This window comes from Oryza sativa, chromosome 11 (assembly GCF_034140825.1).
Source record: "Oryza sativa Japonica Group chromosome 11, ASM3414082v1".
NCBI classification, from domain to species: Eukaryota; Viridiplantae; Streptophyta; class Magnoliopsida; order Poales; family Poaceae; genus Oryza; species Oryza sativa.
The window spans coordinates 6,547,356-6,571,683 of record NC_089045.1 but is presented as its reverse complement, the minus strand read 5'-3'; the positions used below and the strand labels follow the sequence as shown (position 1 = coordinate 6,571,683).

At 45.6% G+C, this 24,328-nt stretch overlaps 2 protein-coding genes across 2 annotated transcripts; one reads left to right on the top strand and one right to left on the bottom strand.

The window, feature by feature from the left end:
• Window positions 1–3,924: 3,924 nt before the first annotated feature.
• On the bottom strand, window positions 3,925–5,981 carry LOC107279350 (putative serpin-Z8). The gene is made up of 2 exons (XM_066305807.1): window positions 5,625–5,981; window positions 3,925–4,892 (listed from the first exon to the last, which is right to left on the bottom strand). Exons 1-2 carry the CDS (start codon window positions 5,979–5,981, stop codon window positions 4,032–4,034), a joined length of 1,218 nt encoding a protein of 405 aa, XP_066161904.1. The 3' UTR covers window positions 3,925–4,031.
• A 3,099-nt stretch (window positions 5,982–9,080) lies between these two features.
• Window positions 9,081–10,300, top strand: LOC4350107 (uncharacterized). Its single transcript, XM_015761113.2, has one exon. The coding sequence runs from the start codon at window positions 9,135–9,137 to the stop codon at window positions 10,017–10,019; it is 885 nt and encodes a 294-aa protein (XP_015616599.2). The 5' UTR covers window positions 9,081–9,134; the 3' UTR covers window positions 10,020–10,300.
• Window positions 10,301–24,328: the final 14,028 nt, after the last annotated feature.

The window sequence follows — 24,328 nt, the reverse complement described above, 5'->3', positions numbered from 1 at the left end:
ATAACTAAGCACTAAATTAAGCAACAACCGTGTGTCTAGAACATGCAGAAACATTTTATCTAAAAAAAACGCAGAAACATTTTTGTAGGAATTTGTTTTCCTCTTCTCATATGCAATATGGTCTATAACACTCGATCTATATAGGCGGAGGTGGAATTTTTTCTTTCTAGGGAACGTTGTCAACCAAAAAGTTAAAAAACAACTTTTTTTTAATATAATAGACCCATTATAAGATATATCAATCCATATTTGAATTCGACCAAACTAACAGGTACTGTTTGAACTGAATATTATTATTATTTTACATATGTTGAGTTTGCATGTTTTATGTAACGATATGCCACCAGCGTTTAATATTTCGGTTTGGTCATTTGTAGGGTGAAAATTTCGGTCCGAATTATATGAATTTTTAAACAAAATTTGAATAAAATATTACCAAATTCATGAAAAAAAATAAAAAATTAAAAATTTCGGTCAAAATAATATCATATCGGGGAGAGGGGGGGGGGGGTGTCTGATAGAACCAAAATTTTCCAAAATCCGAAATTTTGAATCCTGTATGCCACATGTTGATGCATCGTGCCACCTTTGAAGTTTGAAGTGAAATGCAAAATGAAAGATAATTTCCATGAAGTGATAATAAATACTCCCTCCATTTCACGATGTAAGACTTTCTAGCATTGTCCATATTCATATAGATGCTACTAAATCTATATATATAATAATGTCCAGATTCATTAGCATCTATGTAAATGTGGGTAATGCTAGAAAGTCTTACATTGTGAAACGGAGGAAGCAAATCACTTTCCTCTCTATAGTCTATACACTACTCTTCGGAAAAAAATTTGGTGGAGACCGGGTGTAAACCGGCTCCCGTGCAGCCCCGACCCCGATGGTTGCCGCGTGGACAACCTTAGGATCGAACGTCTCGCTGTGCATGGCTCCAAGCGCAGCGCAAACAGGACGGAGGAGTCGCGACTCGCTCGATGGCTCTGGGCCCGTCGGCTCACCGGCTCAGATCACATCGACATCTCTTCTCAGCAGCAGCCACTGTCGCCGATGCAGCCTCTCTCGTCCGTCGTCCGCATGGCGGCGATAGAGAGTGGCCGAGGGCGACCGCCCTGGCTAAGGACGTACGAAGACGACGTGCCGCATGGATTTTTCTACGGTGTTTAGATCTACTCATTTTCACACTAGGATTGATGCATGCAAAATTGTGAAGGAAAAACTCCTTGTTTTTTAATTTAATTTCTTTTGATATGTTGATGTTAGATGTATGTGTAATACTTGATACCTCTTGTTGTAGTGGTTTAATGTGGTAACATAAATTCTCAATTTTTTTTATTTTGCTATCACATCCACCTCCTAGTTCTAGATCTAGATATAGATCTTGTCATATATAGAGAGAGAATAAAATTTTTAATTTCTATTTATTTGGTGCAATCAAAAAATAATTATATTAGTTTGTAATATGCCGATGATATGATTTTGTTAGATTTTCCTAATATACTAATTTGGCATGTCTGTGTGAAAAAAATGAAATAAACTTTGTTTTTTTACTAATTTACAATTAACCTTTAATTAATTAGTTTTGAATAGCGATACGTTTTTTCAATAAACCCTACAAATTTGGTATTAATTGTGCAAATAATTTATGTTCATTTTTTTTAGATATATGGAAAGTCGGGAATGGATGTATCATTGGCCGAGGTTTTTGTCTCCATATAGAAACAAAGTGTCTAAATTTATTGGTATTGCTAAGGCACACGCTGAGAAGAACAATATGAGGAAGATAATTTGTCCATGTGCTGACTGTAAGAATTAAATAGCCTGGGACTTCGACGATGCTTTTAAAGTGAACGAGCACTTAGTAACTCGTGGATTTATGGACAAGTACGAAATATGGACACGTCATGGCGAAGAACAAGTGGACGGGGCCTAAAAATGTAGTTCTAACACAAGTTGAAGACATGGTGCATGACGATGGTTCTGTTGAGGACAAAATTGACCTAGAGGAAAATGTTACGTCATGCAGAACCCGAGGTGCTGATGGGGTCGGCTAGAGGTTTAAATAACTTTGAAGCTTTACAGAAGGCAGCTAAGGAAGTTTTGTACGATGAGCCGAAGGACTGTGACAGTGAGTTCACAACACTACGGTCAGTTCTTGAACTTCTGAGGTTAAAGGCGAGACATTCATGGTCTGATACCAGTTTCGACAGTTTGTTAGAACTTCTGCAGAAAATGCTCCCGAGGCCTAGCTCACTACCATCCAGCACATATCAAGCGAAGAAACTCATATGTCCCCTTTCACTTGGTGTGGAAAAGATTCATACGTGCGTTAATCACTGCATACTGTACAGGAAAGAGTACGCTTCTTTAGATGAATGTCCAACATGCGGTGCTGGCCGGTACAAATCGAATAGCAATACTGGCCTAGAACCGTCTGACACAACTAAGGGAAGACAGAGAAAAATCCCGCCGAGAAAAAACTTCCTGTCGAAGACCGCATTAAACGGATATACTCAAACCCGCGAGATGCGGAACTAATGCGCTGGCATGAAGAAGGGCGTAAGAAGGATGTGATGATTCGACACCCAGCAGATGCTCGTAAGTGGATAAACTTTGATGCTCAGTATAGAGAGTTTGCTAAAGACCCACGGAACATTAGATTTGCCCTGAGTACTGATGGAGTTAATCCTTTTGGAGACATGAGCAGCTCACATAGTACTTGGAGAATTTTTAGAATTTGACATCCAATACGCACTGTCTTCAGCATAAGCCATCCAATTCGCATTACTTTCAGAATACACCACTAGGACGCGAATTTTCTTCGTTTTGGGCCACTCCGTCCACGGACGTCAGTCCTCGTCGTCGCCCGTCCGTCTGCCGCCGCCTGTGTCCCCGACTCCCCTCCATCTGCCGCCGCCGTTGCTTGCGTCCCTGTCCATCGCCGGCGCCGCCGCTCGTGTCCCCGTCCATCGCCCGCGCCGCCGCCACCGCCTCCCCGTCAATCCGCCGGCGCCGCCGCGCGCGTCCCCATCCGTCGATAGCGCCGTCGAACGGAGGGGAGGGGAGGGGAGCAGTGGCGCTGGCGCCGACGGATGGACCCGAGAGAGAGAGAGTCACCTGTCACCGGAGACCGCGGGCACGGCGCACCCTCACCCTCCCTCGCACTGTCACGCCTCCGCTCCCTCGACGGCCGGCGACCCGGGGAGGAGGCGTCCCTTTCTCGATGGATGGGGACGCGCGCGGCGGCGCCGGCGGATTGACGGGGACGCGGCGGCAGCGGCGGCGATGGACGGGGACACGAGCGGTGGCGGCGGATGGACGGGGAGTCGGGACGCGGGCGGCGGCAGACGGACGGGCGACGATGACGACTGACGTCCGTGGACGGAGTGCCCAAAACTAAGAAAATTCGCGTCCTAGTGGTGTATTCTGAAAGTAGTGCGAATTGGATGGCTTATGCTGAAGACGGTGCGTATTGGATGTCAAATTCTGAAAATTCTCTAGTACTTGTCCAGTGCTTCTCACCATGTATAAAAATCTACATGCAAGAATTTCTATTAATGGGCAAATTATTAATAAATTTTAATATTTTCTACCTATCTTCGCAGGCGGGGCGGCCAATCTTCACAGTCGTTGGCTTACAGGCGGACGGCCGCCCCGCCTGCGAAGACCGTGTTGGCCTGCTTGCGATAATGATTTTCCTAGTAGTGACAGCCTCCGCGTCATCATCCTCAATCTCAATCTCCTTACCGGTAATTAAGTTTCTTGCCGAAACGACCAACCATGCATGGAGTTGTTGCCGCAGTGGGCCGGTATCGTCGATTGTGGTGTTGTGGCCAGCGAGCCGGTTGCCCTCGCCATCACCGCCGAGTGGACGACGTTCGAGAAAGGGAGTGGTGACGGACGAGAGACTGTAGATGAGAAAGGCGCCGCTTGCTGCCGGCGGCGGCGGCTGCGGAGGCAACCATCGGGGTCAGGATTGCGCAGAAGCCGGTTTACATCCGGTCTGCACCAAATTGTTTTCCCTACTCTTCCTCGGAAGGATCGAGCACATGCCCTGCGAAGACGATGGCTTGCGACCTCTCCTCCACGATGAAGAAGGCGAACGGATGGTCGGCGACGAAGTCCACCAGCTTCGGCGGCGGCGTGTAGTCGTCGTCGTACAGCGAGCACCCGAGGTCGTCGTCGGACTCCTCCGTGTACGCCGCCGCCTCGCTCCCCTCCTCGTTCACCTCCACCACCGCCTTGTGGATCACGCTGCTCACGAACATCGCCGCGTCCTCGCCGCCGCCGTCGCCCTCCACCGCGATGCCGCTCATCTCCGCGGCGAACATGTCGAACGGCAGGCGGAGCCCGAGGCCGCGGAGGACGTCGGCGATGCCGTAGTGGCAGAAGGCGAGCTTGAACTTGGGCACCCGGAACCTGCCCACGGGGACGCACCCCGGCGGGAGGTGGTCGTCGACGAACTCCGGCGAGGCGGTGATCCTGTCGAGGAGGCCCGGGAGGCCGTCGCGGTCGTCGGGGAGGAAGACGAGCATGGCGAACGACGGGAGGCTGTAGCGGAGCTTGAGGTTGTAGGTGTCGCCCGTCGCCTTGTACGGCAGGCGGAGCACCCTGAAGCCGTCGTGGCAGGCGACGTGGTGGTAGCTCCCCGACGGCCGCTGCATGAAGGGGACCTCGACGGAGCTCCCGTCGAGGCGGCGGAACTCGCGCTCCGCCGTGTCGGACTTGTCGAAGGGGTTGAGCCACTCGCCCTTGAAGTAGATGGCGTTGCCGACGACGTGCCTCGTGTCCTCGCTCTGGCTCTCCGGCTTGATCACCTCCGTGATCAGGTTCTTCGTCGCCCTCGCCACCCACGCGTTGATCTCCTTCCTTGCTTCCACCGGCTGCATCATCAATGGCCACCACACATCAAATATCAAATCAAACAAAAGTTGATGAATTAGCTATACTCCCTGGGAAACTGTTTTAAACACTCGGATGGACGTCCACCCGTTTTTTGCATGTCATCTAAATGGTTATGAAAAATTTTAAAAAAAAATTGACATGATAGGTTAATTTGTAATATATCACTTCACAAACATGCAAGTTCAAATTCGACTTCTACAAGTTGTAACAAAAATAACAAATTTGACTGTGAATATACGTATACTAGTTAGAGTTTGATTTGTTATTTTTGTTACAATTTGTAGAAGTCGAATTTGAACTTGCATGTTTGTGAAGTGATATATTACATATTAACTTATCTTGTGAATTGTTTTGGAATTTTTTTATAATCATTTAGGTGGCATGCAAAAAACGGGTGGACGTCCACCCGAGAGATTAGAATCCATCCTCATACTCCCTTCGTTTTCTAAATATTTGAAGCTGTTGATTTTTTAAGCATATGTTTCACCGTTCGTTTTATTCAAAAACTTTTGTGAAATATATAAAACTATATGTATACATTAAAAGTATATCTAACAATGAATCAAATGATGGGAAAATAATTAAGAATTACTTAAATTTTTTTAATATTTACAAGCGGAGAGAGTAGATCTGATGAATTTGAGGTGGATTTGTGAGAGGATTTACGTGATTCTTGAAGTCGACGGTGGAGACGGCGCCCTTGTACGTGCCGACGATGGCGTCGCGTCGAGCCACGAGCCGCAGGCGAAGGAGACGCACGGGCCGCCGGCGGGGGACTGGTCGGCGAGGACGCGGCCCATGACGACGCCGCGGACGAACGCCTCAAGCTCCGGGCGCGACGGCGCGCCGGCCACGGCGAGGATCTCGGCGAGCGTGCTCCCGCCGGCGCCGGCCGACATCATCGCGACGGCGACGTGGATGGACAGCGGGGAGAAGATGAGGTTGCCGCCCGCCGCGCCCGACGCGCCCGCCGCGAGGCTCTTCAGCAGGCGCGCCGCCAGCGCCGCCTGGCCGGACCGGCAGGCTTCGCCGCCGCCGACCGTGTCGTCCTCCTTCGCCGCCGCCATGGCAAATCGACGACTTCTTGGCTGACTGGCTGCACGAGATGTTAGCCTAATCTGGTATGATAGGTGGAGTTGCAGCTAGCCATGCGTCAATTTGTAGGGGTTTCGAAGTTTAGATTTGATTCGGAGTAGAACTCTACATGTATATATGTTTGTGAATTGTGACGTGCACGGTTACCTAAAAAGGATGCCGGCGATATTTTCAGTTTCTGGGCTCATTGAATATTCTATTTTGGAAAAAGTCCAATTACTCTCCTAAGCTCCGCCTAACACCTTAAACTTTAAAACCGGACATCTAACCCCCTAAACTTTGCAATACAATCTATATTACAAAGTTTAGAATGCTAGACGGACTTTCATCTAAAGTTTAGGGGGGGTATTTGAATTTTTTTCCTTCTATTTTTCTAACATATAAGTGTACTTTATATGTAAAAAAAACTTTATATATGTACGATAGTTAGAGAAAGTGTTTTCATCCGTGGAAGGAATATTATCTTTTTTTATGCCACCTAAATAGTCATTAAAAAAAAGACATTGACAAGATAAATTAATATGAAACATTACTCCACAAACATATATCACGGTGGTTGTGGAGTTGGTCAAGAGCTATCTGTCCTCGCCATTGCCAATTCCAATTCCTTCGTTCGCGCTCATGCTCGATCTGGTGGTCATGACGAGGGGGCAATCAGACCTACACATTACAACAGAACCAGGCATTCGTAACCCCAAAAGATATATTATACTGTCTAAGATAAGATATGGAGGAAGTGGAAGATGAACCATCACAAAAGTAGGATCATCGTTTTGGCCCCACGTCTGTGACGGTTGCAATATCAGTGATATATTGTAAATATGACACATTGCAGATAAGGTCTATCTGTCTATCTTCACGGATGACGTATCTTTGTTCCCCGTCTACCTAACCGCTCACCTTCTCTCTTGCTCACACCCTACTGCTTAATGACCCTCTCGCACTTGCCCTCTTTGCCATGGCCTCACCTCTTGCTCCAACTCCACCGCTACCGCACATATTGTGTTCCCATAGTGGAGCTTTCCACCTCCTCCTTGAGGTTGTTGATGCCCCGAGATCACCCAACCAAGCTCGCCGTCCTTGTCACCAAGCTGTCTAGATCCAAAGCCGTTTCCACCTCCTCTTTCTACTCTTGTTGTCAATATCTGTAGATCTAGTTGTAACAAAGCGCGAGACGTCGGGCCTAGGGTTTACTTTTTTGGTTTAGCTGATTTGATCAGAGGTCACCGATATACCGAAATTTCGAACAAAATTTAGTTAAATTAGAACAAATATTACCTAAATCATGAAAAAATTAAAAAAATAAAAAATTTCGGCCAGAATAATATTGTATCAGAGGGGTCCGAAATGAGCGAAATTTCAGAAATTTCAGTCCGAAATTTCTAACCCTGATGAGGCCTGGCCTCCTAATAGTCATGGTCCACTAGATCCAGATGGGTGGTGTGGGTGGCAAAGGTTGGAGGAAGTAGGAAGGTAGTGTTAGCGGAACAGATGGTGCTTGATGCTGCAACTTCAACAAAGGAGAGGCACAGGCTAATAAGTGTTTGGTGTAGTGGCCTCGACGACGACGAGCGGCTGTTGTGATGGCGGCAGCTAGTTGCCTCGACTTTTTCTAATAGCTAGCTGCTCGGGCATGGCAAGCATGTCGACGATGACATCGAGATGGATGGTGACGAGCTGATGGCACGACGAGCATGGTTCAGGTACACATGGCCGGTACGAGGATGGCGGCATCTCTGGTCATCTCCTCTCGATAGCACTTGGTCTGTCCTCCATGACAATGTTGGAGGGGATGAGTGGTCTGGCCAGGTGGCGACACCAACCATGGATGGGATGAGCATACGCGTGTCCTTTTTAATCTTTTTAGGAAAACTACTATAGATGTTGGGAAACTATTTTAACAGCTCGAGTCTTGTTTATATTTTTTTAATTTTTTTCATAACTATCTAGTTGACATGCAATAAATGGGTGGACGTCCACTCAAGTTATTAGAATCCATTTTCGTAGATTAGTAATACTAGGTGGTCAACTGTCAGAACAATTTTTTTTTATAAAAAATGAACTTTTTTTTACCACTTCACATAACTATTCTAGTGACATTTGTCACCGACGTCACACCATGCTCAGAACAGCAAGGAGTTAGTTAGATCTAGCGGCCTCCACCCTTTCTCATCATCACTGTTGTCATCAATTCTTGTGCTTGGTGACAAATGTGATAGCGCCGAGCTCAGGCCTTAGATTTGGTCTTCCTACATCTCCTCTTCTTGTCATTGCCATTGCTGGAGACTGCAGGGTGGTGGTGTGTTGTCGCTGGAGAGCGTGCGAGGGTGAGCCCTAAAATAGGGAGGAAGAGAGGGCGAGTGTAGAAGAGATTGAGCAACAGGCCAACAGCAGAGGGAGAAGGAGAGAGGTGTTAGAGGGAGAGGCGGAGTAGTGGATGCATGGCCTGATGAGTTTCCCTTTTACTTGGCATGAAGTTCTTTTATGATCGAACAAGATGTATATATCACAAATGTAGCCATATATATATCACAAATGTTGTCTGTTCAACGAAGAGCTACTAAAAACCCAAACATGTCTCTTCCTAACTTCTACTTCCTCGGTTTATGTGATTACGTTTCTCGAACTGTTTAGTGCACTTTTTGTAAAAGTTTTCTGTAAGAAAGTTGATGTAAAAATACATATTAATCCTTTTTAATTTTTTAGCTGATACTTAATTACTCATATGCTAATAAGCTACTTTATTTTACGTGCGGAGAAAAACAAAAAGTTCCCAACTACTAACAAACACAGCCTTTAAATTGGTTTTACGCTGATTACTAGTATATATGTTCAATCGGAAAGGACTATATACGAGGGGATATCGATTACCTGTTCTTAGCTAAGTGTACCCATTAATTAATTTACAGCCGGATATACTTTCGCTGCTAATTATAATGACTTAAAATAGAAAAAAAGAAGTGTACCAAACTGAACCAAACACTTGTGAAGCTCTCCTATTAGTTAGATCCATGCAGGCGAAAACGCAGTGCGATTAGCCTATATAAAAACGGCGTAACCACGGCCTCTTTAGCCATCGATCACCATTAATTCATCTCCATCGACAAAGCTAGCTAAGCCCAGTCATGGCCGCCTCTCCCGCAATGCCGTCACTCCTCCTCCTCCTCCTAGCCGTTCTCGTCACGGCGGCCGATGCCTACGACTCCGCCGCCAGCGCCACCCCCAACGCCGGCGCCATCCCCGACCCCAACATCTTGGACATGGAGGCCATGTGCCCCAAGACGACGGACGTGCAGGCGTGCCAGCGACTGGTGAAGAACATGCCGTCCAACATCGTCGCGGGGAAGAAGGACGCCAGGAGCATCGCCCGGGGTTGCATCGCCACCGCCTGGTTCGTGGCGAGGGACGGCGCCAAGGACTGCACCGCCGCCGTGGACGAGTGCAAGGACAAGGTGGACCAGTGCCTCGACAGCTGCCGCCACGCCTTCGCCGCCGTGAACGACGCCCTGGAGCCCCAGGGCACCGGCGACGACGCCGTCAAGGTCCCCGAGGACGAGAAGCTCCTCGCCATCCACGCCAGCCTCACGCAGCTGCTCCGCGGCCCCACCGGCACGCGCCGCCCGCCCCTCTGCAACACCTGCTGCCAGGACGGCTCGTGCACGGAGGAGAAGAAGCGCAACGTCGTCGCGCTGTTCGTGCAATTGTGGAGCTTGCTGGATTTCGCCGACGCGGTGCTCGAGGACCTGTATCCTCTGACGAAGCTGCCAGGGGACAAGGCCGCGGGATCAGATACCTCTGCGGCGGCGGCCGGATCAACCGCCGACAAGGAGACCTCTGCGGCGGCTGGATCAACCGCCGACACGGCGACCTCTGCGGCGGCCGGATCAACCTCCGCAAAGGAGACATCTCCAGTAGCCGGATCAACCGCCGATAAGACCTATGCAGCGGCCGGATCAGCTCCTCCTGTCGTCGACACTGCGCCTGCGCCTCCCGTGACAACTTATGATTAATTACAAACATTCGGTATTTCATATTTTGGAGGATGCTATAGGAACTTTAAATAACTCTTCCAAAATTTTTAGGACACCAACGAAAATCCTTACAAAATTTTGACTAATCAACGTTTCTAAGGAGTTTAACAAATTTCTATACGTGTAACTTTTTCTTACATATCTGAGTAGGTGCATTGCTGAGGGCAGGGTGCGCCTTCCGTGGTTGTCATTCGAAATTGTCTTTGTAACCTCGTCAATTTAATGAAGTTTAGAATCAAAATGATGAGCCTTTTATCTCACTTATTGTCCTCTTTTTTTTTTTGGCGCCCGTACACATTATATGGTACCAACGTAATTTTTAAAAGTCAGTAGCAGTTTATTATTACAAGGACATTCAAATATATAACCATGGGCAATAGTAGTAATGGTCTAACTACAATATATATTAGGATCGAAATTAACATATCGTCGTAGACTACATTCATATGAAGTAAATCAAGTATATATAATTGTGATTATGTGGGTTTTAAGATCACTTTCAGTGCAATAACTTTTAATGTAATTGGCTAAGTTTGATAGCATATTTCTATTGTCCGGAGAAAACTATGGGTTCAAATACCTACACCATCCGTCTAAAAAAACAAATGCTGACTATGAATTTGGACGAACACATATTTTATAGTTAGAATTTGATTTCTTTTTTTGAAATAGAGAGAGCACAAATTTAATTCGCCCCTACATACAAAGGCTGCCTCCTATAAGATCCACTTACCCGGAAAAATATGTGGTGAAAACCACATGTGGAAACTTAGAAACTATCTTTGGATCGAAAAATGGACGTCTGACATTCGTCCACGCCATCACGAGTAAAAATTTTACTCACGGATTTACTCATAAGTAAAGATTTTACCTTGAGTATTTTTACTGGTAATGACGTGAACAAATCTTAGACGTCCATTTTTTATCCAACGGTAGTTTTCAAGATTTCACTGCATAGCTGGTTTCCACCGTATATTTTCCCTACTTACCCGGTCAGAGTGGGTAGTGTCCAGCGATGTGTAACTACTAACTAGTTAACAACTTGATTGCATTGGGAAGGGAGATTGATGATATATTTCAACCTGAAATTGGATTAATGTTAAGTACCTTTCTAGGTATAGTGAGTGAGTGATTTTTTTTTCCATCCTTATTTTTAGAAATTAAGTCTTTTGATTGACACCAAATTATTTTCTTTTTCTTTCCTGCGGTTTGGTGCTTCCTCTTGTTCCTCTTCCTCCACACAGACAACTTATAAATTGAAGATATATGTTTATAAAAAAATATAATCATGTGAGATCTTATTAGCAAGAGTTAATTGTAACGAATATAATGATGTAATCGGATTTCAATTCAGATAAGTAATTTAGAAGAAGAAAACAATTTGAAGTTTTATTGGAGTTGTACTTTGAGAAAAAAAAAAGATAATACAAACATGTAGCAAGCCTTAGCATAGCATGTAACTTGCACGATTTATCAATTAGTGTCAGGATTTTAATGGACATGAACACTAACGTAACGCGCCGGATCGATAATTTCCTCCAAACTTTTCTGGAGAAAGCTAGCCATCAAACGTCGCTCACTTTGCCGCATCTCTGTAGCGTTGCATGCGTACAGGGAGCTAGGGGTGGCGGAGCATCGTATGCATGTCTGACTCTGCATTCTCTCTCCCTTTTCTTTTTGTTTAATCAAACTTTAAACAACTTATTTCTAAGATATTCCAACCGTCAAAAAAAATCAACCTTATGATATATCCCAGTACAATAAAAGTAAATATAGAGGGAGGGTGGAGGGGTGGCGATCGCTACCCGGTCGCTACCGCGATCGATCGCCTATTAGATTTTCCGAGAGAGAGAGAGAGGGGGGGAGGAGAAGAAAAGGTGGTGGGGTTGGCCTAAAAAGAAAAGTGGTGGGTCCAACCAAAGATGAGTGCATTGTGGAGAGGGGAGCGTCGACTGCTTTTCTTCCTATGTGGATGTTTGGCGGGACGTATTGCTACTACCCTAAGATAGTGCGATTTGATCTGACTTGTTGACTCTTATCATTCTCCTATTAGTTCAATAAGACATACTAATTTCATCCCAAAATAACTATGTAGCAAAATCCCTTGTATTTTGAGTACAACTAACATATTTTGTCAGTTTTGTTTCTTATATTTTTCTATAAATTTGGTCAAATATAAAGAAATTTGAATTATGAAAAAAATTCAAAACAAATTATAATAAAACGGATGTTGTACCAACTAACTTGGCTGCAGTTAATGACATTAAAATAGTTACTCCCCCATCATTTTGGAACATAGAGGGAGTAAATAGATTCCGTTTATCTAAAGTAGTTTTATTTGTAATGTTATACTGCATGCGTGAAACTGATGCAGTTATTTGATAACGTTCCACACATTTTGGGACAGAGGGAAGTACATATGTGAGCTGCTCTCTCCGTTTATATTTTAAGTTGTTTGAATTCTTTCTTAATAAAATTATTTAAATTTGTCCAAATTTATAAAAAAAAGCAACTTCTACAGTATCAAATTAATTCCACTAAATTTGACATTGAATACGAAAATGTTACTATATTTTGCTAAAAACTTGATCAAACTTTAAAATTTTGATTAAGGACTTATATAATATAAACGGATCGAGGGAGTAATTAAGAAACGGATCGATCATATATCACGATCTAAAATGATCATCTTCGAGAAAATCTTTGGAAGGATAGAATGTATGAACTAAGGTGATCAGCATGCATTATTCCTCGGTCGGCCCACGTACGTGGCATTGCTCTCCTGCCACTTAACACATTTTTGCATGCAGACTGAAATCGCGCGTACTCATTTCATGTTCCCTTTTTTTTTTTAAAAAAAAATAAAGCTTACTCATTCATTCCCTCCATTCACAAAAAACGATGTTTTAGGCATTTTAATAAAGTCAGTAAAATATCAACTAAAAGAGTCAGTAAGATGTAACCTCGATCACTTTGATAAACAAAAAATAGTTGCACAAGTATAATACTATGACAACTTTGTATATAATGACTGTTACTTTAATAACGTGAACAATTATATTATGGTGAAAGTTAGCTTCTACCACCTATATATATGTACGGATTATAAAATGATATTTTAGATTGTGGAAAATATCAAATTCAACATATTATTAACAGTATTTGTAGTACTATTCACATAGTACAAATTATCCCTCTCTATAGGGATTAGAATCCATCTTCGTATAACATCCTCCATTCCTCCACTCATCATACAGTCATACATGGAGGGGAAAAGATCGATCAAATCACGTGATTTCTGATATACCATTTGCAGTACATTTTTGAGAGAAAAAAAACGCGTAGGAGGAATGGGAGGATGTCCATCTTCGTAATCAGGAAGAGATACATGCAAATCGCCAAATTGAGCTAATCTGATATGTTGCCCTTAATTATGTACCCATATAGTACTACAAACTGATGATCCCTATAAATAGTGACACTATCTACACTAATTTTCCTCACACCACAGAGAGTTGAACCAAACCATCTACCATCAAGCTTATCTAACGCCATCATCGTCACGACCATGACGACCAAGGCCACCACCCTTCTCCTCCTCCTCGCCGCCGCCGCCGCGGCGCTCCTCTGCCACATCCACGTCGCCGTCGCCGCCGGCGAGGACCCGGAGCCGTGCGAGTGTGCGACCCGTCGGACATCACCATCGCGACGGTGAAGACCGGGCGGGTCGTGGGCGGCCTGCCGGAGTTCCAGGTGACGATCGGCAACGAGTGCTCGTGCCCGGAGGGGGACGTCGTGCTGTCCTGCCTCGACGGCGTGCCCGCCGGCGTCGACCGGAGCAAGATCCACGCCGCCGGCGGCAGCGACGGGCTCTGCCTCGTCAACGACGGCCTGCAGATCGTGAAGGGGTCGCCGGTGGTGTTCACGTACGCCGCCAGCGCGCCGGTCAGCCTCGCCTTCGACAACGCCTCGCCGCGGTGCCAACGACGTTGAGTTTGGCTGCAGGCGTACCATTAATTGCTTGCATCATCTTCCATGGAAGCGATCTGTTATGTGTCATGTGTGCTGTAGCTTGTCAGCTGTTGTGTTCCCTGTATTGAGTATAACTGGGTGTTTGGGCCTGGCTTGTTGTGGGCCGTGGACCGTGTGTGTGTTTACGACGTGCCGTGCTGGACTGGCGGTCGCGTCGAGTGCGTGTGTCTTGTACCCGTTAAAAGGGGAACTCCCTGCCGATGAGCAGGTATCGATGAGAAGAAATCAAATACAATCAAACTACCTCTCTCTCTCTCTCAGTTCATCCCCTTCCTCTCTAATTCAACCCAAATCCCCTAGCGAATTCCGGATTAGCTTGGCGTGACGCCGGCGGAGTCTTGGAGTTCGTCACATCTGGTATCAGAGCAGTGATCCCGCTGGCGAGGAAGAAGGGGCCAAATCTCACGGAGAGGATGGTTGCTGCGGAGGCAGAGCTCGTCGATCTGAATCAGCGAGTTGGGGAGCTCACGAGCAACCTCAACGAACTCCTGGGGTCGCTGACCAAGCTGGAGACGTGGATTCCATCGGTGGACACGGGGATCCAAGCGCTGAACAAGGCCGTGGAAGGAATCGCCGCAAGAGTGACGGTTTTGGAGAACTTACCTGCAGCGGCATCGGGGATGACGACCCCAACGCCCATCGGGCACGGCGAAATCGAGAATCACCAGGGAGACGAATCCAAAGCCCTCGCGGCTCAGGATCGATCCCTGGTCAAGGGTAAGTCCCGATTCCCCAACTCTCCCATCACTTTTGATATAGGAGAGTCTTCAGTTCAGAATCAATCCAGCAATAGGTTCCAAGGTCCTAGGCTTCCCAAGTCTGATTTCCCAAAGTTTGATGGTAACAATCCTAAGCTCTGGAAGAAGAACTCTAAAAAGTATTTTGAAATGTATCAAGTGTCTTATGAAAATTGGGCAAAATTTGCTACCCTCCACTTTGTTGGAAATGCTGCCTTGTGGCTCCAAACTTATGAGGCCCTCCATAGTGTTGAAACCTGGCCTGAACTCTGTATAGCAGTGCATAGCAAATTTGGCAAGGACAAATATCAGGAACATTTAGAAGAGTTAGAAGGGCTTAGGCAAATTGCTAGTGTTGAGGAGTATTACACCAAGTTTGAGGAATTAATGCATAGGGTCTTAGTTTATAATCAGGCCTATGATGAAACCTATTTTGTCACAAAGTTTGTTGGGGGTCTAAAAACTGAAATCAAAGCAGCTATATATCAAGCTGCATAGGCCCAGGACTGTTGATACGGCTTTGTCTCTTGCCAAAACGCAGGAGGAACTTGTCTTGGAGTTGAAGAAGGGTACTCAAAAGCTGGGTTACAAAGAGAGTTACAAGTTAGCGGCTGTGAAGAATAATTACCAGGGCAAGGGAATATTGGGGCATGCTCCTGATGATGCTGGAAAAACTGAAGAGAAACCAAAATGGGAGGACAGATTTGAGTCCTTGAAGGCTTCCAGGAGAGCTAAAGGAGAATGTTTCAAATGTGGAGAAAAGTGGGGACCTAACCATAAATGCCCAAAATCTGTTCAGTTGCATGTCTTGGAGGAATTACTTGAAGTTCTTCAAATTCAAGAGAATCAGGAAGCTGGGCAAGATTGTGAATCAGAAGGCAGTGATGAAGAATTGGTAGTCTCTGAATGTGCAGTTTCAGGAACTATGGGAAAAAGAACAGTCAGGCTGCAAGGGTTAATTCAAAATCAAGAAGTGCTGATATTAATTGATTCAGGGAGTTCTAGCAGTTTTGTGGCTCAGCATCTGGTGGATAGTTTGAGTCTGGCAGTCCTTGAAACAGCTCCTGCTCAAGTGGTTATTGCTGATGGAGGTGTTTTACAATGTAACAAGGTAGCAACAAAGGTTGATTGGTGGTGCCAAGGGCATAGTTTTACTTCAGATCTAAAGGTACTTCAGCTTGGGGGATATGATGTGATCTTAGGCATGGACTGGCTAGAGCATTTCAGCCCAATGTGGATTAACTGGCAAAGGAAAAAGTTAAGGTTTACATACCAAGGAAAGAGAATTACTCTTACTGGGGTTAAGGAAAATCTGTCTGATTGCAAATCAGTTACTGCTAAGCAGTTAAAAGGAATGTTCAAATCTAGAGCTATTGCTCAAGTTGTTCAACTATGCTCAATTGAAGAAATTGAAACAAATGAACAGTTGCCTCCTGAAATTAGTGCAGTATTGCAAGAGTCCCAAGATCAATTTCAGGAACCTTCTAGGTTACCACCACATAGAGATTTTGATCATAACATTCCTCTCATGCCAAATGCCAAGCCAGTGAATGCTAAACCTTATAGGTATGCTCCGAAACAAAAGGATGAGATAGAGAGACAAGTGAAAGTTATGCTGGAACAAGGAATAATTAAGGACAGTTCCAGTCCCTTTGCCTCTCCAGTTCTTCTAGTCAAAAAGAAAGATGGTTCCTGGCGGTTTTGTGTTGACTATAGAGGGCTGAATGACATTACCATTAAGAACAAATTTCCAATGCCAGTGGTGGATGAATTACTTGATGAATTGGCTGGAGCAAAGTGGTTTACCAAACTTGATTTACGGTCAGGCTATCACAAGATCAGACTTTTGCCTCAAGATGAACATAAAACAGCATTTCGAACTCATCAAGGATTGTATGAGTTTAGGGTTATGCCTTTCGGTCTTACCAATGCACCAGCTTCATTTCAGGGACTGATGAACAAAATCTTTGCACTAATGATCAGGAAAAATGTGCTTGTGTTTGTGGACGACATTCCTGTTTACAGCAAAAGCTTGGCAGAACATGTGCAGCATTTGAGACAGGTGTTTCAGATACTACAGCACCATCAGCTGTTTGTGAAGGCTAGCAAGTGTTCCTTTGCCAAACAACAATTGGAGTATCTAGGGCATATAATTGGTGAACATGGGGTGGCAACAGATCCAGCAAAAGTTCAAGCGGTTCAAGAATGGCCGGTGCCAAAGAATCTGAAACAGTTAAGGGGATTTCTTGGACTTACTGGCTACTACAAAAAATTTATAAGGCATTATGGAGTTATCACTCGACCACTAACAGAGTTGCTCAAAAAGGATAAGTCATACAATTGGACAGATGCTCAACAAAAGGCTTTCTGTCAAGTCAAGATGGCTATGGTCCAGGCTCCTGTGTCTGTGCTGGCCATGCTAGATTTTTCTCAAGAATTTGTGTTGGAAACTGATGCCTATGACAGGGGTATTGGAGCTGTGTTGACCCAAAATGGACACCCAATTGCCTATTTGAGCAAGGCCCTTGGAGTGAAGGCTCAGGCATTATCAACATATGAAAAAGAATGCTTGGCCATCTTAATGGCAGTTCAAAAATGGAGGGCATACCTTCAACATTCAGAATTTGTTATTCTAACAGACCACAGGAGTTTGACTCACTTGGGTGAACAAAAACTAACCACAAGTATGCAGCACAAAGCTTTTGTGAGGTTAATGGGCCTTCAGTATAGAATTCAATACAAACAAGGATCTGAAAACAAGGTGGCATATGCCCTTTCAAGGAGAGATGCTCAGACAGAATTGTTAGCAATCTCTGTTGGGAGGCCCAAATGGTTGGAAACAGTGGTAGAGCGGTATGAACAGGATGATGAGGCAAAGCAACTATTGGCACAATTGATTCTGAATCCGACTGGTGTTGAGCATTTCTCTCTACTTAATGGGGTCATTCGGTTCCAAGGCAGAATTTGGTTGGGTAAATTTGAAGATGCACATTAAGCAGCTTTGCTGGCTTTACATGCTAGTGGGGTCGGTGGTCACTCAGGAATAACAGCCACTTATAACAGGATCAAAAATTTGTTTTATTGGCCTGGCATGAAGAAAGATGTGCAGAAGTATGTTGCTTCTTGTGAGGTTTGTCAGCAAGCAAAACCTGAACATTGCAAAAGCCCTAGAAAATTGCAACCCCTACCAGTCCCTCTTCAGGCTTGGACCACCATCAGTATTGTAACGCCCCGATTTTCGTTCGGGAATAAAAATCAATTAATAATACATTTTCTAGAAATTAAATAAAAGTTAAATCAATTTAATCAAGTAAAATAATGGGAGAATTAAAATTTTCCCTTAAAAATCATTGGCCGGGAATATTTTGTAATATTCTTTGTGCCCTAATGTACTCTCCGGAATTTTCCGTGAATTTTCGGAGCTCGAGAAATAGTTTTAAAGTCACGAAGATCATTTAACCAATTAAAATAAAAAGAAAACAAATAAAATCCTCCCTCCTCTCTTTGGGCCCCTTTCGGCCCAATTCCCCCCCCTCTCTCCCTCTCGGGCCGGCCTTCTCCCTCGGCCCGCTCGGCTCTCTCTCTCCCTCAAGTCTGTTTTGCCTCCCCAGCCGGCCTCTCCCTCCCTCTCTCTCCGACAGATGGGACCCGTGGGCCCCACCTGTCATCCCCAACCTCCAGCCCGGGCCGGCAGCTGCCATGGCCGCCCGAGCCGCCCACGTCGCCGCCCCTCCCCGCGCGTCTTCCGATTCCCGCGCGCGTGTGGGCGCGGTCCACCCCACGTCATCCCCTTCCTCCACCATTTCCCCTACTTCTCCCCTCCAAAACCGGCGCCAAACTGCCCCCACTCACCCACGTCGCCGGCGCCCCTTTCCCCCTTCAAATCCGTCGCCAACCGGCCTCCCCGTCGACTCTCGAGGCTATAAAAACGATCCCCGGGCTCCCCTCCTCCGTTTCCCCCTCTTTCCCAAGCTTCCCCATGCCCGAAACCACTCCGCCACCACCAACCTCCCTCCGCCGCCGCCGGTTGCCATCTCCGGCCGGCCACCTCCGCCGCCGTAGCCATCCCCGCGCCACGCCGCTTGCGCCACCGGCCTCGCCACGCATTGTCGCACACCGTCCGCAACTCCGTTTCCCCAAACCACAATCAAAACACCGATTCCATCGCTCACCCGAGCACCGCCGCCGTTTCGCCGCCTTCGGCAGCCTCTTGCCGCCGTTCCCGTCCACCTCAAGCTGCGCCGCCACCACCACTAGCTTCGCTGCTCCGCCGGCAAGCCCGGCCACCACGCCGCTCCTCCATTCCACCCCCGAGCCGCCCGCTCCACGGTGAACCCGAGCCACAGCCACTTTTGTGCCTCCAGTCGCACCTCTGCCGTCGCCCTGGCCACCGCCAAGCCGTGCCGTTTCCTTCACCGGCTCGGCCGCTTCAAGCCACAGATCGGTCGCCGCTCCAAACCACCGGAAACCCACCAGTGCTCCATTCCTTTCGATCCCCGGTGAGCCCGCCGCCGCCTAATCCGTGCCGCCGGCCACCTCCTCGTCTTCGTCTCGCCGCCCCATTCGCTCGGTGAGAACCGCCTCCCTCTCCACTCTCTCGCCGCCTCTCGCGCCGTCGCCGCTCGCCGCCGGCGTCGTCGCCGGTGGTCTAGGCTCGGCGGTCGCCGCCGCCTGTGGGCGTGCCTGCCTGGTCGTGCCGCTCGGCCGCCCCCGGCCGTCCGATCGGCCCCGGCCGATCCGGAGCGTCGGGTGCGCGCCCACGTGGCCGGCTGCCGCCGTGGACTCGGTCCACGGTGGGCTTTGCCGCTGACGTGTGGGGCCCACCCCTTTGTGACGCGGTCTGCGCCTCACCCCTTGCTGACGTCAGCATAGCATTTTTCCTTTGAAAAATTAAATAATAATTGCGCAATAAATCGGTAATAATCGTAGAAATCCATTAAAATGGCTCAAAACTTCTAAAATTCATATCTAATTCATTCGAACTCCGAATTGAGCCATTCAACTTGCAAAATTCATCTAAAATTGAGCTCTACATGTTTGTTTAGTTTTTATGTACTGTTTCCTTGGTTTTTATTAGAGTTTTTCCTCGTTTTGCGTGCCAGCGTGTAGTTTCCGTCGTTTCGGAAGTCCGCGGTCGCGAGGAAAAGAGTTCGGAAGATCAAAGTGAAGAAGCAAGGCAAGTCACACATTCCCCTTGAGCATTTTGATCCTAATTTACAAATGTTTTACTGTTTGCAAATAAATATGCATGTTTTGCTAATTACACGGGATCAGGGTTTACCTATCTGCTCGCTTGTGCCATGTTTACTTGATATCTATCCTTTGTCAACCTTGAGTAATAAATCGACTAGCTCATGTTACTTATGTGACTTAGCTAGAACTATATGCTTAGCCATGCTTAATTACCACTAGCTCAGTTGATGGGATAATTACAATATTAGACCTTTTTAGTATCAGAGTGAGCTGCGTGCTCGAGACATCTGGCCATGCTTCATGGTCGTAATTATCCAACTAAAATGCGACTGAATGGTGGGCTGTGGGTGCATGGTTTTGCTGGTCGCACCCATGGCAGTTAAGGACCGGTTCGCGGGATGCCCTGGAAGAACTTATCGTACTTACCACAAGCCAGCGTGGGCAACGGCTGGGCTTGTAGTGTAGCTTTCCTCTAGCCGACGCATCCAGGCAAGGGTGGGCGTGATGGAGCGGGGCGGGCCCTGCGATGGCCTCTGTCGCTTCCGGATTCACCTAGGCACGAGAGGGGACTGCCCGCTGCCTTGCGAGGAGTGGGGGTGAAACCTGAGGTGTGGTGTGCTTGGTTAGAGGGGGTTATGCGAAGGGTCCTGTCACGGCCTCTTTCCGGTATGTCGTGGTGGCATGTCGGCGCACGGAAACGTGTCGTGGGGCTGTGTCTTGTGGGTACAGTTGTACACCTCTGATCAGAGTAAAACTATTCGAATAGCCGTGCCCGCGGTTATGGGCGGTCGACCAAATTCACCGTGATTAGTCCCACCTTAATAAATCGACTCAATGCACTGTAGTTCAGGTGGGTTGGTTGGGCCTGTTCAACGTGGTGTAGCGTTGATCAGTAGAGATTTAATGTTACTCTAAATACTCAACAGTTTTACTGTTTTGCTCAATAAAATGTTTTACAACCGCCTTTATGCAAATAGCCACAAACCATCCTTGTATCCCCTTGCACGTCTGCATCGTTGGAGTGGCTTGCTGAGTACGGTGGTTGTACTCAGTCTTGCTATTATTCCCCCTTTTCAGAAGTGTAGTGCTTCTGAGCTGAAGATGGAGTTAGAGGACCAAAGCTCAGACCCCAGTTGAGTTTTGCCTGTGGAGTGGAGCTGAAGCCCCGCTAGGATCGCCTTTTTCCGCTGCTGCTGCTTTTGTTTCGGTGTGAGGATTAAGTGCCTCTTCTGTAAGTATTTTACGCTTTATTTACGTTTGGAACTGTATATTACTTGTCGTTTTGTGTACCCTGGCTGGTCCTAGACAGGGATTTAATACGCAAAATAGTCTGGAAATTTGGGTTAAATTTCTGGGCGTGACAAGTATGGACTTCATCGAAGGTTTGCCCAAATCTGAAGGGTATGACACAATATTGGTTGTGGTTGATAAATTCTCCAAATTTGCGAAGTTTATTCCCCTTTCACATCCCTTCACAGCTTTGCAAGTGGCCACTGCTTTTATTAAGAATGTCTATGATATCTTTGGCATGCCCCAAGTGATTATTTCGGATCGCGATAAAATTTTCACTAGTGCTCTTTGGCAAGAACTGTTCAAGTTGGCCGATGTGAAGCTCAATATGAGCTCTTCATACCATCCCCAAACTGATGGACAGACAGAGCGCTTGAATCAGTGTCTGGAGGCTTATTTGCGTTGTGCTGTTCATTCTTGCCCAAAGCATTGGTCTAAGTGGTTGTCGCAGGTTCAGCATTGGTATAACACAGCTTATCATAGTGCCTTGGATAAGTCTCCTTACGAAGTGTTGTTTGCTAGGAAACCAACTCCATTTGGCCTTATTGATGTTGGCGACAGCATGGTACCTGATGTACATGTTTGGCTTCAAGAGAGGGCTCATATGAATGAAGTGCTTCATCAGCAACTTACCAGGGCTCAACAGAGGATGAAATACTAGGCTGATAAGCATCGTTCAAAAAGAGTTTTCAATGTTGGGGATATGGTTTATTTGAAATTACAACCATATGTTCAGATGTCAGTTGCTAAACGTAGTTGTCAGAAACTGTGTTTCAGGTACTTTGGTCCATACAAGATTTTGGAGCGCATTGGAGAGGTGGCATACAAATTGGACCTGGCCCCACAAAGTCAAGTTCATCCGGTAGTCCATGTGTCTCTTCTCAAGAAGGCAATTCGTCCTGATGTCCAAGTTCAAGCCGATCTTCCAGCAAGTTGCATGGCAGAAGATGCAGCAATTTTCCCTGAAGAAATTTTGCACCGTCAACTCATCAAGCGAGGTAATGCAGCTGTGCCCTATGGATTAGTCCGTTGGACAGGTTTGCCTGCCGCTCTTGCTACATGGGAGAATCTATGACAGCTGCAATTTCGTTTCCCATCTTCTCCGGCTTGGGGACAAGCCTCTTCTTAAGCGGGGGAAATTGTTATGTGTTGTGTGTGCTGTAGCTTGTCAGCTGTTGTGTTCCCTGTATTGAGTATAACTGGGTGTTTGGGCCTGGCTTGTTGTGGGCCGTGGACCGTGTGTGTGTTTACGACGTGCCGTGCTGGACTGGCGGTCGCGTCGAGTGCGTGTGTCTTGTACCCGTTAAAAGGGGAACTCCCTGCCGATGAGCAGGTATCGATGAGAAGAAATCAAATACAATCAAACTACCTCTCTCTCTCTCTCAGTTCATCCCCTTCCTCTCTAATTCAACCCAAATCCCCTAGCGAATTCCGGATTAGCTTGGCGTGACGCCGGCGGAGTCTTGGAGTTCGTCACACGATCTCTTCCTTTTTATGTATCTGGTCATCTGGATATGCTGATCTTCTGAATGGAAAAAAAAATTCATTATTGATTCCCTCAAGTCACAAATACTTGCATCGGACACATGAAAGTGGCTACATTTCAGTGTGTCTTTTCAAAAAAAAAAAAAAACTTGCATAGTCCTCTCGTGATTTTTAATAGTTGAGGTTATTAATAAAAAAACACGAATATTAGAGAAAGACCTAATATCAAATAATTGGAAGGGGTGAAGCTTCGAACATAGGTCGTCTAGCCCACCACCCTGTGGAGCTAGCCGGGAGACCCCTAGGCGTTTCTCCGAGGTTATTAACTTATGGACACATATTTGATTATTTGTCTTATGCAAATACATAAGATATAAATTATATTTAAAACGCACAAACAAAATCAATGATAATTACTTATTTCATCCAGTTCCATAATTCTTGACATTTTTTACAAGGTTAATATCAAACTTTTTTAACTTTGACTAACAATAACTATGTACTACTAGAGATTTGTCTTACAAAATACTATAATAAAAGTATGAAAAAAATATTTATTATACATATTATAATAAAAGATATAGTTAAAATTTTTTTGAAGACTGTTATTTTCTAAATCATAAAAGTTAACAAACCGGAGATAATAAGTTTTTGAATAAGACAAATAGTCAAATCTGTTGAAAATTCAACTGCAGTGCTTACTGAAAGACGGAGGCAGTATGGCGGACTTAAAAGATGAGTGCTAGGTTGGCCCACCAATTTCTTGGGCCAAGCTGTGACCCACTCTAAATTAATGGACGAAGCTAAAATTGTGATTATGTAGCGTTAGTCAATTTAATTTAGTCGTCCAAATTTAGTGCTTGTTGCTGATCGCCAAAAGAAAAGATTGCACGCAGCTACGACGGTGTTGAGCAGCGTGCTTGTGGACCAATATTTAACATACTATCTTTTTTTAAACTCAATATATTAAACATTAATAGCAAAGTACATGGATAAGTTCATGATGCAAAAACAGAAATTGTGATATTTAACATGCTAAATGCAAAAACCAGCATGTTAAATGCTATGATTATGATCTAAGGATTATCATTAATCTATCATGATGCAAAAATGGAAATTTCATGCTATCCAATCATACTAGCTATGACGAGTCTAACGAAGCAAAAAAAAGTTTCAGATGCTGCTCTGGTGTTAATTGAGGAGTTCAATCCTGGCAACGGTTTATAGATTCTTCTATATATAGATCTCTGAATCTGAATCCTTGAGGCACGAGCTGTTGTTTGGTGTTGTGCAGTGATAGAATGAAAGATTTTCTAGCATTATTTATATTTATATAGATGTTAATGAATCTAGACACACATATATATCGAGATTCATTAACATCTATATGAATGTGGACAATAATAGAAAGATTTATATTATAAAACGGAGGAAGTAGTTCGTATCACATATTGTGTTTCTTTATTATTGTAGGACTCTTGCACATTTATTTGCTTGTTTTATTCAGTCATCACCCGTTTTCACAAATATCCAAGATACTGCATATATTCG